This window comes from Plutella xylostella, chromosome Z, assembly GCF_932276165.1.
Source record: "Plutella xylostella chromosome Z, ilPluXylo3.1, whole genome shotgun sequence".
In the NCBI taxonomy this organism is placed as follows: Eukaryota; Metazoa; Arthropoda; class Insecta; order Lepidoptera; family Plutellidae; genus Plutella; species Plutella xylostella.
The window spans coordinates 13,192,204-13,207,140 of record NC_064012.1 but is presented as its reverse complement, the minus strand read 5'-3'; the positions used below and the strand labels follow the sequence as shown (position 1 = coordinate 13,207,140).

The 14,937-nt window shown below is 37.4% G+C and overlaps 1 protein-coding gene across 1 annotated transcript in view; it reads right to left on the bottom strand.

Moving 5' to 3' along the window:
- Positions 1-14,937, bottom strand: part of LOC105388275 — a 251,699-nt gene that overhangs the window by 178,946 nt on the left and 57,816 nt on the right. Inside the window, exons 5-12 of the mRNA XM_011559157.3 lie at positions 14,002-14,133; positions 12,157-12,286; positions 9,943-10,082; positions 9,290-9,444; positions 8,967-9,151; positions 8,123-8,286; positions 7,627-7,852; positions 7,129-7,240 (exon numbers count right to left, since the gene is read on the bottom strand). Coding sequence (XP_011557459.3) covers positions 7,129-7,240; positions 7,627-7,852; positions 8,123-8,286; positions 8,967-9,151; positions 9,290-9,444; positions 9,943-10,082; positions 12,157-12,286; positions 14,002-14,133 — 1,244 coding nt within the window. The remainder of the gene's footprint in view (positions 1-7,128; positions 7,241-7,626; positions 7,853-8,122; positions 8,287-8,966; positions 9,152-9,289; positions 9,445-9,942; positions 10,083-12,156; positions 12,287-14,001; positions 14,134-14,937) is intronic.

Genomic DNA, 14,937 nt, shown 5'->3' with positions numbered 1-14,937 from the left:
CAGTCATAACCCACATCCTCAATTCCTCTATCTCCTCCAACACATTTCCATCCACCTGGAAAGAGGCGCAGATTATTCCTTTACCTAAAAAACCCAATCCCACTATGTCCGACTACCGCCCCATTTCCATCCTCCCTTTCCTATCCAAAGTACTAGAGCGTCTCGTCCATCGACAGCTCAGTGATTTTCTAGTGAAAAATAACCTAATGAACCAATATCAATCTGGGTTCCGACCTGGGCACAGCACAGTCACAGCACTAGTTAAAATCACAGACGATGTTCGCCTAGGCATGGAAAATGGTCAGCTGACTATTCTGTCACTACTTGACTTCAGTAACGCATTCAATGCAGTAGATTTTGATATCCTCCTCGGGGTACTGCGATCTCTTAACGTATCTCCAACGGTAATTGACTGGTTTCGTAGTTACTTGCACGGACGCCGGCAACGAGTTCGTATTGAGGACTCTGACTCACAGTGGTGCAATACCCTGGCTGGTGTCCCGCAAGGTGGCGTGCTGTCTCCGCTTCTTTTTGCCATCTTCATAAATAGTATTTCTGATAATTTAACTTCTTCCTACCACCTTTATGCAGATGATCTTCAGATCTATTCCCTTGCTTCTCCATCTGAATTGCATAATGCCATTTATGACACTAACTGTGATCTAGACCGAATCTTAGAGTGGAGTTATAACTATGGACTAAAAGTAAATCCATCAAAAACCCAAGTCATCATTTTAGGAAGTTCTCGTCTACTATCAAAACTCGATTACGGACAGCTGCCAGCAGTCCTATTTGATGGCGTCCGTATTGAGTATAGTAAAAAAGTGAAAAACTTGGGCATCATTATGGATAGCTGTATGACATGGATGGCGAAAGTGGGAGAGGTTAGTCGGAAGGTGTTTGCTTCGGCAGCTTGTCTGCGCAGACTGCGGAACTTTCTCCCAACAGCCACCAAAATTGCGCTCGCACAATCTCTCCTTCTCCCTATTCTTGATTATGCCGACAGTTGCTATCTTGATTTAACTGAAGAGCAATTAAATAAACTTGAGAGACTTCAAAATGTCTGTATACGGTTCATATATGGATTACGCAAATATGACCATGTTTCTGAATTTCGTCGTAAACTCAAGTGGCTCCCTATTCGCCTTCGCCGGAATACACATATTCTCTCTCTGCTTTATTCGATACTGTTTAATCCGTCTTCACCTTCATACCTTAAGGAACGTTTCGAGTTTCGCTTCACGACACACAATAAAAATCTACGTTCCACTGAAAATCTTCGTATAAATATTCCGCCCCATACAACTTCTTTTTACTCCAACTCTTTTACAGTCCAAGCCATCCAACTATGGAACGCTCTCCCTTTAAATATAAGGCAAGCGCCATCTCCTGCGTCTTTTAAACGTATGATCAAAAGTCATTATCTTGAAGAACAAGTTGAGTCTTAGTTAAATTATTTTTATTTAAGTTATTTAAATTGTCAGAGCTAATATATATTTATAATATATATTATTTTATTTAATTATTGTTATTTATTTATTTATTTATGTATGTATTTATAATTATATATGTATTTTATATGTTCAATAATTTTGTTTGTTTTTAGTTGTTAATTTCGTAATTATTAAGTACACCTAAGTGCCCTTTTCCAATGTTTAACTTTTTATCTATAACGGTTGTCTGGAAGAGATCGCTCTTAGCGATAAGACCGCCATTTGTGCATGTATGTTAATTAAGTTAAATTTAAGTTATGTTTCATGGTGTGCAAATAAAGATTATTATTATTATTATTAAAATTGATAATGACGGAATTTCTTCTATAGACAGTAGTTACTAAAAAAACCAACGATAGATGGCGTAATTTGCTGAAGTACCTGTCTAGTCACCCTGTCACGGGGTGACTTCGGTTGGTAACTCAGAAAAAATACTATATGTTATTGCATCAATAATAAAAAAATCAAGAAAATATTCCAAGTTTCCATCCTCGCACACAAATCACAAACTCATGCCCTATTCTAGGAGCAGGGTCTACCCTAGTGCATTTTCATGTCCACTTTTCGGTTCTACCTTTTTTGGCCCAAGATTTATTTGCCTAATCTCGTATTGCATAGTAACGTTTGGTCAAAGTCTCGTTTCGCCGAAAATCGTATGGCATAAATCTCGATTAGTAAAAAGTTATTTCGCATTATCTTGTTTAGCCTAATAATGGTATGGCCAAATCTTGAATAGCCTAATAATAGGTTTATACAAAGTAATAATATTTGTTTGGCTTTAACTTTGACGGAGCGTCTCTCTATAGCGCAAACTGGTGCCTTGTATTGTTTCCGCTGTAGGAAAACGCTCCGCATATTATTTATTAAGATAACATTGGGAGAAACAAGATTATACATAGGTTATAGACGAACATAAATTTGAGCAAACGAAACTTAGGTATTAAAGATTGTGCCTAAAGAGACGTGCGTGCGTTTTAGACGAAACGAGCCTTATGCCACATAATTCTTGGCGAAGTGATGGTTCGGCCAAAAAAGTTTAGACCATACGAGTTATGCGAAATGAGTTTTGGTCAATAAAGATTATGCGAGATGAGGGGAACCGCCACTTTTCACTTGTGTCCCACCGGTTTCGGTGCTCAGCGGAATAGCACCATTAACCATTATTATTCTGAGATATCATCACTTCTTATTCTGAGTAACCCAACATAAAAACACGCCATCTATTGAAATCATTTTTTAATTAGGATTTGTCTATGGTGTGGTCCCCAAATTTAAGGGTAAAAGCAAAATAATTATATTTTAACCTTTTTTTATACCTATTATATTAAAAGACCAATTCAACGATACCCTACCTACACCATCAAAATAACCGGAAAAAATATCAGCCCCAATTTACTTGTATGGGAGAGGAAGTACCCCAATATTTTTTTGGGGTACTCCCCATATCTATGCGAAATATCAGCTTGATATCTTTACCCGTTTCTGAGAAAAAGGGCGGTGACAGACAGTCAGTCAGACAGACGGACAACAAAGAGATCTTATAACGGTTGCTTTTTTTCCTTTTGAGGTACGAAACCCTAAAAATAAGAAAAAATATTATTCTGCTACCAAAAAATATACTTTCAAACATACAAACATACAATCGAAAAATATTACCCTCCTCCTTCGGCAGTCGGGTAAAAACAAGTGAGACAGGGGGTCACTCTGAACTTTTGTTCTACGAGTTTTAAAAATTAACAAAAAAAAAACCTTTTTCATAGAAACTTTGATGACACGTGACTTTTTACCATGGAAAACGAATATTTTTTTTCGCGAGTTTGCAAAACTCGTAGAACAAAAGTTGTTCAGAATGACCCCTTGAGTTGAGTCATCCCCTTTCGGCTTAGTATACCCTTAGTATCTACACTTTAATACCTGTAGTTACCTTTCTACAAGTAAGTAAATACTACATTTGTTTAGAAAGCTAATCGGGTTCCGAGTATGGAGAAAAGTGGCACCCCTATTAATTTCTACTCTTTCCTGGTGCTTACCAGTGTAATTAAAAATTATACTTACCCTCAAATCACTACTTGAAAATAATTGTCAATAAAGTTGGCGAGTAAAAGTTTATGACCCACTGTGCAAACTTACATGTGTGCGTGTCACTGCGTGTGCTGTGTGAAGAGCATTGAAAACCCAAAGTTGGCCGGGCACGTCACCCTGTACGGGCCCTTAAGGTACGATTTTCGGGCCCTGTACAAAGTATCTTTGATGGAATAATATGTGGGTAACATATCGTAATCCGAAGATGGCACGACCCTACGCAACTTTTCTTCTTTTTCTTCAAATATTTGTTGCACGGGTCTAAGATCTTTACATACCATGAGATCTCATCTTGAATACGCATCAACTACATGGAATCCTATTTATTCTGTTTATATTAATTCTATTGAACTCATTCAGAATAAGTTCTTGAAAGTATTGAGATATCGACAGATACAAAACAATAATTTTAAATACAATCCCGAAACTGTGAAGCCGCTGGTTGTACGCCGAGATATAAATGACTTCGTTTTTCTTTACAAAATAATTAATAACATATGTGACTCTCCTCATCTTTTAGGTCAAATTGGCTTTAAATGCAGACTTTTTAATTCCAGATCAAGCAGTTTGTTCCATATTGCCCAATGCTGTACTAACTATGCTAAGAATCGCTTTATAGTCCGAGCTTGCTCTAGTTATAATCAAATGTATAATGATATTGACATTTTTCAGAAATCCAATACAAGATAAAAAATGATATTACTTGTATACGAAAGTGAATTATTTTACTATCATCTACATCTATATCTGATTAATATACTCTTATAGGCATATCTTTTATTGGCATAACTTTTATAGGCATAAGTTTTACGTGGTAAGACACTCATTAGTTTAGTTTAATTTATATAGGTACGGTGAATAATACCTACTTCCTTTCTTACTTAAGACCAATTTATTTTTCATAGTGTAGTTTAGAAACTACACTATGAAAAATAAATTGGCAATACCTAGAGGTAATAATTGTATTACAATAAGCTCAAATAATAAGTACCTACTCTCATAAAATTTAACGATAATGGACATTGTATTTATGTTTATCTTTTTTAACTTATATAGGACTTACTGCTGAAATTGTTAGCGGATTGCGTTGTTTCGAAATGTATTCAAACATAAGTATTTTTGAAAACTTTACTGGTGTGTGTGTTAGATATAGATTTCTATTTGTAAGTTGAAGAATATACACTGTATGTTTTCTCTTCTAATAAAATAAAATAAATAAAATAATACCTTTTTTTTAAGTAATTCACATGGTTGAAAATCTTTATTTGTGTATCGCTGGGCTGACACGTATGTGTCGTCTTTCTTGTGATGTATTTTTGTGCTTCATCCAGTGATAGCGATGCATAACATTCACGGCGATTTATACATCGCCATAAACTAGATCCACTTTTGTTGGATCTGTGTTTGTTGTACCTGTGAGTACCGTAAATTATGGTTTTTTGTCCTTTCTGGTTTATACAAAACATTATTTCATCTTCTTCATGCATGTTGAACGAGTTTTATTATAGAAAAGGGTGAATAACACTGAATTTATCAAAACTTGAAAATTTAATCAGTAAGCTGTTGGTCACGAGCACAAAGAAGAAAGAAAATAAAAAACGATCCAATTAACACCAAAATTTCATACAAAAAGTAAATACGCACGCATTATAAAAAACAAAAAACGATCCATTTAAAACCAAAATTTCATACAAAAAGTAATGCGCACGCATTATACGCGCGCAGAAAAAATTGTATAGAAAAATGCAACAGAAAATCGTGATGGCCATGACTTGCGTACTGAAATGAAAAATTATTTAATTTAAATTAAAAAAAATATTTAATAATAATAATTTATTTTTTATTCATATAGAAACTTATTATAAAAATACATTTTATATTTAAGCACAAGTATAAACGCTATTAAAACGTATAAAATTCAAATACATTTAACTTTAAAATTCATTAATAACAATAATCTTTTAATTTAAACTTTAATTTCATTTGAAATATGTTTTAAATAAAAAATAATTAATAATAATAAGTACATCAGCGCACCTAGGTAAATTATTCATTGGTATAGGCGTTTTAGATCATTAATTACTTACACTTAAAATAGCAAGAGTATCTCCTAAACTAGGCACTAGACCTATTACGTACAACCAAGAAAAAAGATTAATAAAAACTACGCTATGTATATTATAAGAAGGGTGCATTTTGCGATTGGTACATTTTGCGATTGGTGCATTTTGCGAAAGGTGCATTTTGCGATAGGTGCATTTTGCGATAGGTGCATTTTGCGATAGGTACATTATGCTAATAAAAATAAAATATCCGCGGTGCATTTTGCGATAGGTACATTATGCTCCTGAACGATATATAAAAAAGGAAAAACAAGACATCTAACCATCTTAAAAAAAAGAACGTATTATATTGTAAAACAAAACAATAGATTTAAAGGAGTATTTAAGTGGTCTCGCGTATATAATTTATATGAAAATGTTGTATTATATTTTATATTATTTTGTTATTTTTTTTACAACAAAGATTGGGTTGCTCATATTAATTTACAGCTTTTATTGTTAGATTTAAATGATTTCGTTTATGATTATTCACTTGTAAATAAATTTGTTTGTTAGCTTCGAGTTGTCCTTTGATTAATTTTACTGACAATACAGGGTATACTAATTAAATCAGTGTTACAGCCGAAGGCAGACGAATGTACCCGACGCGTTCCATACTTCAATACCTACTCAATTAAAATGTATGGAACAGCTCTATTTTTTTTTGCAATTTCAGTGTCGGTCCTATAATAAAAACCTTTTGACGCAGATGGCTTTTGACAAAAATGCTCAATATGTTGGGTACAATAACTACCGATCGGAAGTTCACAGATAAAAAAAAAACTATTCCATACATTTCCACACACAGAGGTATTCCGTACTTTCGAAGTAACGTACGGTGGCCTGCGCCTAAAAGTATACAGGCGGAGTTTTTAAAATAGCGATCCCTGATGATGAAGGGACCAGCTACATCTGTTATAAATCCGGGGACGTGTTGTGTGTGATGTGTGTAGCAGTGGTGTTTATGTGGATGTGCTTGAGCAGCATGTGAGCTTGAGATCGCTATTTTAAAATCTCCGCCTGTATACTTTTAGGCGCAGGCCACCGTACATCGGAATCATGTACGGTCAGGTGCAGAGAAACCTGACCCCCATCTCATAGTAACAATGCTTCTGAATGGGGTCAGGTTTATCTGCCCCTTACTGTACTTCATGACTCACAAACAGCGGAATTTCGTACTTCGAAACTCAGTAGCTGAGTCTTAAAAGGATCTGAACACCTTGTAGTGCTGAACCATTGAGTATGAGGGTACACCCGAGTCCGCGTTGTTCTGAACACATTGTAAATGAAAAATTTCTAATGCGGACGAAGAAGAAAAACGAAGGGAAATAAAATAAATGAATAATATTTACTATGTTACCCATAAATGTACCTACTGAGGGTTCAATACAGAATAACTTTATAAAGTCTATGATAACCGCTATTTTAGAAGATGTGGAACATAGTCTTACCGTTATTAGATCTAGAAGTCTGTAGACGCCATTGTTGTCCAGAAACCAATGTCTATACGTCGGATACCAGATAATACATTCCCAAATTGTATTTAATAATGTGATGATATACCTGAAGGTAATAATAATATAACGTCATTCACATGAATATGAAACCGTCCTACAGAAAAAAACATTCATTGAGATACAATCTATTCAGATAAAATTTCGGCCTGTACATTTTAAACTCACTGGCAATGAAAAAGTTCCACTAAAAAAATGCCGACACCAAACAAACCCATTTTTTCAACATTTAATTAAAAATTTAAACAAAATATAGCCGTTTTAAGTTGATAATATCCTGATGCTGTATGAAATGTACTTCAATGTTGCAGAAGGCGTCATTAAGCCAGCCTTTTCAGTTTAGGAATAATTTGGTGCTTTTCTCAGTGGAACCTTTTCATTGCCCGTGAGTGTATATTGGATATAGGTAAAATTCGAATGTAATTAGGCACATACTTATTGCCAACGATCAGGTGTTGGTCCAGAGCTTTGATGACGACATCAAGGGTTTTCTTGGCGAGTATGCAAACGTGCTCCGGCCAGATCAAGTCAGTTTCCATGACCTTGCAGATTTCCTCTCGGTTCTCCATAGAGCTGGTCAGAATCTTCAGACCAATGCACAGAATCTCTTGGCACTTCACTATGGGTGGGCGTCGCTCGCGCATCAAAGTGTGGCATAGATCTAAAGATGAAGCATGCAGTGAGTAAAATTTTGCAAGTATTCTGCATATTCCTGGCAGCAAAAGAATGAAGGTCCCTAAGAACATGCAAACTATTAAAAAACATCTGTGCTGTTAGAGATATTGGAACTATTTAGAGCGCAACTAATATGGTGCTGTTGTCATGCTCGGTCCTGTTTTGAATAGCTGTCTTTGAGTAGCCGAATAACAGTTTTAAGTACAATTTATGTTTATTTACCACATCCACAACAAATAATCCTTCAAGTGCTTACTAGCAATGATGTTGACACCGTGAGCGTCATGCAGCTGTCTCACTGACGCACGGCGCTCCACCCGCCGCCGCTGGTACAACGCGGCGTGGAGCAGACGCAACGCCCAGTATAGGGTAGCCACCTCATACTGATGTTGGGGGTACCACTCTATATACCAGAGCAGCCTGGGAAAGACACAGTATATGAAACAAGTGAACGAGAAAGATTTACATAGACTGGTAATTGATTGGATGATAAAGACTGGGGACTGAGTCCTAGGGAGATATGCGATGTGGGTTGGGGAAGGTTGGAAATTAATGCTGATATTATTAAAGAGGCTGATAAACACCCAGACTTTCTGCTTACTACTCCAATTTACGAGGATCTTAATTTATAATCTGAATTACTTTATAGATTACACCGCATCTATAAAATCACTTAATGCTAGTCTTTACGCGTTGAACATTGTTTTGATGTTTAGGACTCAACCATCGTATAGTATATAATATATTATTTGATATATGAATTGTCCGCCTCCGTCATGTGCACATTTGAAATGTAGTAATAAGTTTAAAATCTTTACAATCCTCGACTTTTCTAAGTACAACAGGTTATGGGCTCAGTCTTACTTGTATTGTGTAAAAGTTTAAAGTAAAAAAAAAAACAAAATAACAAAATTCGAATTTATAAATCCTTTATAATCTTTACGATCATGGACTTTTCTAATAACAACAACATTGCTCCAGAAATACAGCAGAAAACAATCAAATTCAGCTTTACTCCCAAGAGTCATTCTTTTCCTGGAACATTTGAAGCCATCTACTCGGGACGCATCAACAACATGTTTATAAGTTTATAAGCAAACCTGCGTATGAGTTGGTATTCGCTGACGATGTTCCAATGGACCATAGGGAGTGTCACAATCATCGCTTGGAACGCCTCCTGGCGAAGTTCCGCGAATATGCTGCACGACCACTTGGTGCGGAGAGAGGCCAGCCCAGGGTCCACCAGATACGTGAGGCCTTGGAACCAGCCCGTGTGCTCCACGAGCTAAAAGAGAAATTCAGTAACCAACAATGAGCACTTGAATGGAAAAAAACCACTGTTTCATGCTATAATTTTAATAATTGAATTACTGTATTCAATAATGAATCACTCCTACTGTTACACAGTCTCATAAGAACTTACAAATATGTTTTTCGGAAATAGCTGTAGGAAATGCACGGACAGTCGGAGCAGGGTCTTCTTGAAGGTAGCATCGGATAAGTTCGCAGAGAAAGGCACATTGCCGAGCCAACCCTTCCGCTGTGGCAGCTCCGTCGCCACTGCCAAAGTCATCACGTCTGCAAATCCGATAAAGTATGGTATGATTATGACGTTGTCCGGAGACGCGAGCGCCGCTCCACACCCGAGCCGCGACGGAATAATCTGTTTGTGTGTGTGAACTTGTCAGTCATTCATCAGTTGTGTTGTTTATTCACTAGTATAATAAAATTAATAAATAACATGTCATTTGACGGTCATATAGAGTTTTGACAAGAATTTATTCTACTGTTTAAAGAGAAAACATGCCTGTTGGAAGTGAAATGTAAAGGGTACCACAATAAAAAACTAAAACAAGTGAGATAAGTCTAAAGTAAAGCAAAAGTCTTGTACAGAAATGCATCGACTACCTACTAGAGCCAATGCATCGGTAGGTTCCATGGTACCAACAACTATAGGTGCAAGGCTCACCAAAGTACACAATCGACTGTGTAGACGATGATGAATTTGTCCGCAGAAGGCTCGCGGTGCCTGTTGTAAATAAATGGTGGGTTTATTTTTATCGTGGCTACACAAACCTGGCATGATAGAGTAGGACAGGTAGTCGAGCTTGGTCCCGTAGATGTGAAGCAGCGCCGTCAGCAGCGCGGCCACCGTGGCACGCTGCTCGCGACACTCGCGCGCCACGCAAGTGTACCGGAATATCCAAGTCAGGCAACTGTAAATATATGGGGACATCTCACACGGCCATCCGACCCCAAACTAGGCAGAGTTTGTAATATAGGTGTCAGACACCTGATATATCTACACAAATAATTAGATAGATACATATTAAATAGATAAACGACTATTGCCAACCACAAACGGAAATAGGTACGTCCGTTAATAGAACGTCCGTTTCGGTGCTTGGCAACACACACACCTAAGTATTGTTTTTTGTTTCCTTTTTAGTTGTATAGTCCAACTATAGGGTCATGACAATGGAGAGTGCGATTTTGAAAAGACTTTATCATTGTACTTAAAAGTTAGGGTCCACTTCCGTTTTCAGGATCTTGTACTGTACCTACCTTGTTTTTATTTATCTTTTTTGTGTACTTTTTACTTTTTTATGTTTGTATTTGGTGTGTGTGTGCAGTGCACTGAATAAACGTTTTATTTCTTTCTAAATATTGTGTTCAAATTTTTACATGTATTAAAAAGAGCCGGAATTTTGTAATTAATTAATTCTAAACTGGGATACGGGTGTATCAATACCTATGCACTCCTTTATTGGGTAGGAAGCCCTGCTTCAACATTACCTAATACACGATAATTAGGTATTAATACCTATGTAAATACCTAATTATTTTTTAACACGGTTTCAGCCAGGTAATAGACGCATGTTTCCCAGTTATACATATTTGGGTAATGAACCTAAATTAAAATCAACAATCAAATAGTACTCTGATCGTTCCCTCGTCTCGCTTTATTAGTGAAATACGGTTTACAAGTCAAACCTATAAACGAAATACCGATCGCAGCGGCGGTGTCGATACGCAACAAATGTACAGATAGAATGTGATTGCGTTCGGTGTACCAGGATTGCAGACCTAGCCAGGAGGCTGAAGTGCGGCTGGAAAATGTAGTGCTAGACTGAAAACACGATCTAGCCTAGACAGGAATAAGGCTGGTTTTCACAAGCGCTGAAATTGCGCACCACCCCTCACCCCTCGAATTAAATCTGGCTTCATTCACGCACCGTTAGCAGAATACCGATTGTGTTATATTGGAAAATGTAATACTTATTTTTCCTTAAAAAAATATAGGCAGGATAACAGCAATATAAAGTAATTTAATTGTATTCCTATGGCCTCGCGGATTTTTATATTTTTTCTTGGTATTTTGTCTGTATCCGCGACTTTCTACACCCATCATGTAATTTTGAAAATGATATGATTTTGATACTACGGATCCTTAACAAATTATTTTATGCTTTTGATAATAGGATATGATACAAGGTGGAGGTGGGCCAATCTCACATAAAACTGTGAAATCGTAAAATAAACAAACACGATGTTAATAACAACATAAAATGCCGCCCCTTCATAAAATCATAGCACAGAGTTGTTCACGAGTGAATTGTTGGAATGTCTCAGAGCACCGCCGCCGTCAGGACTTCATCAGATGCCCCCTATGCCCGCAGGATTTCAACGCACGCTACAAACGGCAGAAAAATACACATACAGTTTTAGAATAAGTAGGTAAGTATACAGTTTATCTTTATTTAGTCAGAAAATTTACCGTAGTTTTAGAATAAGTATACACCTAAGAGTGGATTCGAGTCGGATTCGAGTCGAGATTCGAGTTACTCGGGAGTAAGCAGATTTTGCATTCTTCCAAACCTGAAACCTAGATAAGTAGCTTATACCAATAATAAAAATTTATACTCTATTTATAGCCAGCATTCATCAACTGCTTCTCAAAGAAAAAACTCCATAATTGAAACTCCATAAGTAAAAAGGGAAATAAAGCCTGTCATCTACAATGCTCGCAGGGTAGGTATTGTGGAACCATAACCTTTTATAAACCTCAACCCTAAACCTTTCTATACTTACATTTCTTTTTTACATCATAATTCGAATTTGTATTCATTGTGCCTTTTTATCCGTCGGTGTAAATATATTATGGTTGTTAAATACGTTTTGTTGACAACGAATACTTGTGTTTTTCTCCAAATTTCGCTTAAACCAGTTAATACAGTCCGCTAATTCTCAATAGTAGGTAACAATCAAACATGATTTACTAATACTAACACCTGAGCGTAGCGGTCAGGGCAAGGCAGGCGGCCCCGCAGCGCCGGATGCCGCGAGAGCCGCGCCAGTGTGGACCTCACCAGCACTAGCAGCAGAGACAACACCTGGCGCAGGTGCTCCGTCGCCGCTCCTGCATGAACATGCGATCGTAATTTATTTAAAATGATGAATATTTGGCACAGAATAGAGAAGATTGACGCACTTTAATGTTGCTTACCCATCGAAGTGAGTAAGTAAGACATTGGGATTTGGTGCGGTCTCTATTCTCTCTATATCGTCTAATAAAGGCGCACTTTGGGCTTAATCCACTCCGGGTCGCTGAGCCAGTTCGTAAGTAAAATAAAAGACAATGGGCTTTTGTTTGACTACCGTTTTTTTGCTCACCAGTTGGCGCCACTGTCGACTGAGGTAAAGAGGTACCATAGCTGTCAAATTTATCAAAGGCGACTTTATCAAATTGGCGCCAAATAATTTTTTTAAATCTTGAATCTTATAAGCTTATTAATTATAAAATAACTATCATCATATCGAGTTACTATGCCGCAATGTTGTTCAGATCCGTTATATTGGGAAAGAAAAGGAGGACATATGTTACCAAGTGATAAAACTGTTCTAAAACAGTGGCTTGTGAAATAATTATTATCCGATAATCTCGTGTTTGTGAAAATCATTATAACCAATTTCAGAAAGAACATAATGTAAATAAGGATTAGGCATTTAATAAATACACTAAAAATAAAAGAATTACACACTGATTTAACTTTTATTTATCCTCTCCGTTTAAACACACTGCTATACAAAAAATATAACACATTAGTAATCCACACAATGAATGCTGGTTGAGTTGTTAGTTGAAACTTAATAATGGTAGTATAGTATACTAAGTATTCTATTATTTGTGGGGGTGGCAGTACCTGCACCTGGCTCACTCGAATGGAGCCTTTGTCCATATGGCCTTAAGGTCTAAACTCCACTCCTAAGCTTGGACCTTCCTTTCCTTGGACCTGACTTTCCTACCACACTGGTCCTCTGCAGGTTGGTGGGTTCGAAAATCTAGATATGCAGGTTTTATCACGATGTTTTCATTCACCGTAAGAGCGATGGTATGTACGTACACTGTACATAAATTCCAAAGTAGTTACTCATTGGTGACAATATCTAGATCTGGAGTTTCATTTTTAGTGTTTACACTGCTATACAAAGTTTCTTAAGGCCACTCAACAGTATACACTGAATCATTTTGTTGTATGATGCTGTCCTCTACGTTAACAACCAAGTTACTGTTACGGTCATAGTCTTGGTGTCTGTAAAAAGCAAAAACATAGCTGTTACCTAAGCAAACAAGCATACATTTCGTAAAAAATAAGTTTGTAAACAGTAAACAAACTAACCTCTGAATTAGCTGCTCTTTGAGACCGCTTATTTATGCGCCTCTTTTCCTTAATTCAGCTTTCAAAGCGTGCACATTCATCGATAAATAATCCATATTTGCGATAATTTCGCGAAAAGAGATCACTTTTCAACAGGGAAATGAACGAAAATATAATTTATCACGAAGCCCGCCAAACAAATTATATGAAAAGTAAAATGTCACTTAACCTCAGTCGACACCAGCGCCCCTAGCGGCAAATTCACACGCGTTACTCCCCATTGGAAATACTCGAGACGGGTCTCACAAAGATAAATTTTGCGCTTCTGAAAATTTTACCAATGTGGTAATTTAAATACTTAAATCAAATCATACACTAAAAGATGCCTATGTCTGCTGCAATCGATGATTGTCGGCTAATCATGATGAACTAGCAGGTGATCTGTATTGATAGATGATTTGACTAGATTTGTTACCTAGTTTGTATGGGAACTGGTCGTGTGGGTTTTTCGGATAGATCTCTTCGGGTTTGAGTCTCCTGTCCGGGAAGTAAGGGTTGAACCGGTAACAGACATTTTCCACAATATTCTCCATCATCATGCTTATACCTGAGATTACAAAAACGCAGTTATGAATGCAATAGACATGCTTTTTTCCCCAACTTTGGTAGTAAAGGGTTGCTTTTACCATTTTAGTAGTATTAAAAAAAGAGAAACTGTCATAAATAAAATCCGGAGTGGAGAGAAGGTGAGTAAGAATTTCACACGATGTGCTGAAGGCCTAGCACGGGGCGCAAGACGAGCGTGACAAAAGATTTCCGTCGCACCAGCTCGATGTGTATTAGCGCGACACAGACTACTAGGACGGAATTTATAACAAACTAAAGTTTATAACTGTTCAGCTGCGATCACAGCTACAAATTGTTCTCATTATTTATATTATATCTAGCCCGGATATGGTACCAGAATTTTTTAATTGAATTTTATATGGCATCTTTTTAACTTTATGGGGTGTAAGGGTTCTAAACATCCGAATGAACCAATTGCCAACCTCACCTGCCCGTGGTGCACCCTGCTAAACAACAGACGAGGCTCTGGCGACCGGATGATGGCGGTATAACCATCCAAAAACAGCTACACTAAATCCCATAGGCCGGCGATGGGCAGCAGCGTCACCGGTACGAAAAGTGTAGCCCTGCGATCACCAACCCGCATTGCCAAGCGTGGTGATTATGGCAAAATCCTCCATGGAGTCATACCCAAAGCCCCGGCCCCCAGTTCCCGGCAGCCCTACTATTCCTGACTACGGCAGCGGTCTAGGTACGGTACGGTAGGGCAGGGGGTGCGAAGAATCCCCGGGCTACGAATGGCTGCCATCAACGACTACAACTGGCGAAATACAACGCACGGACA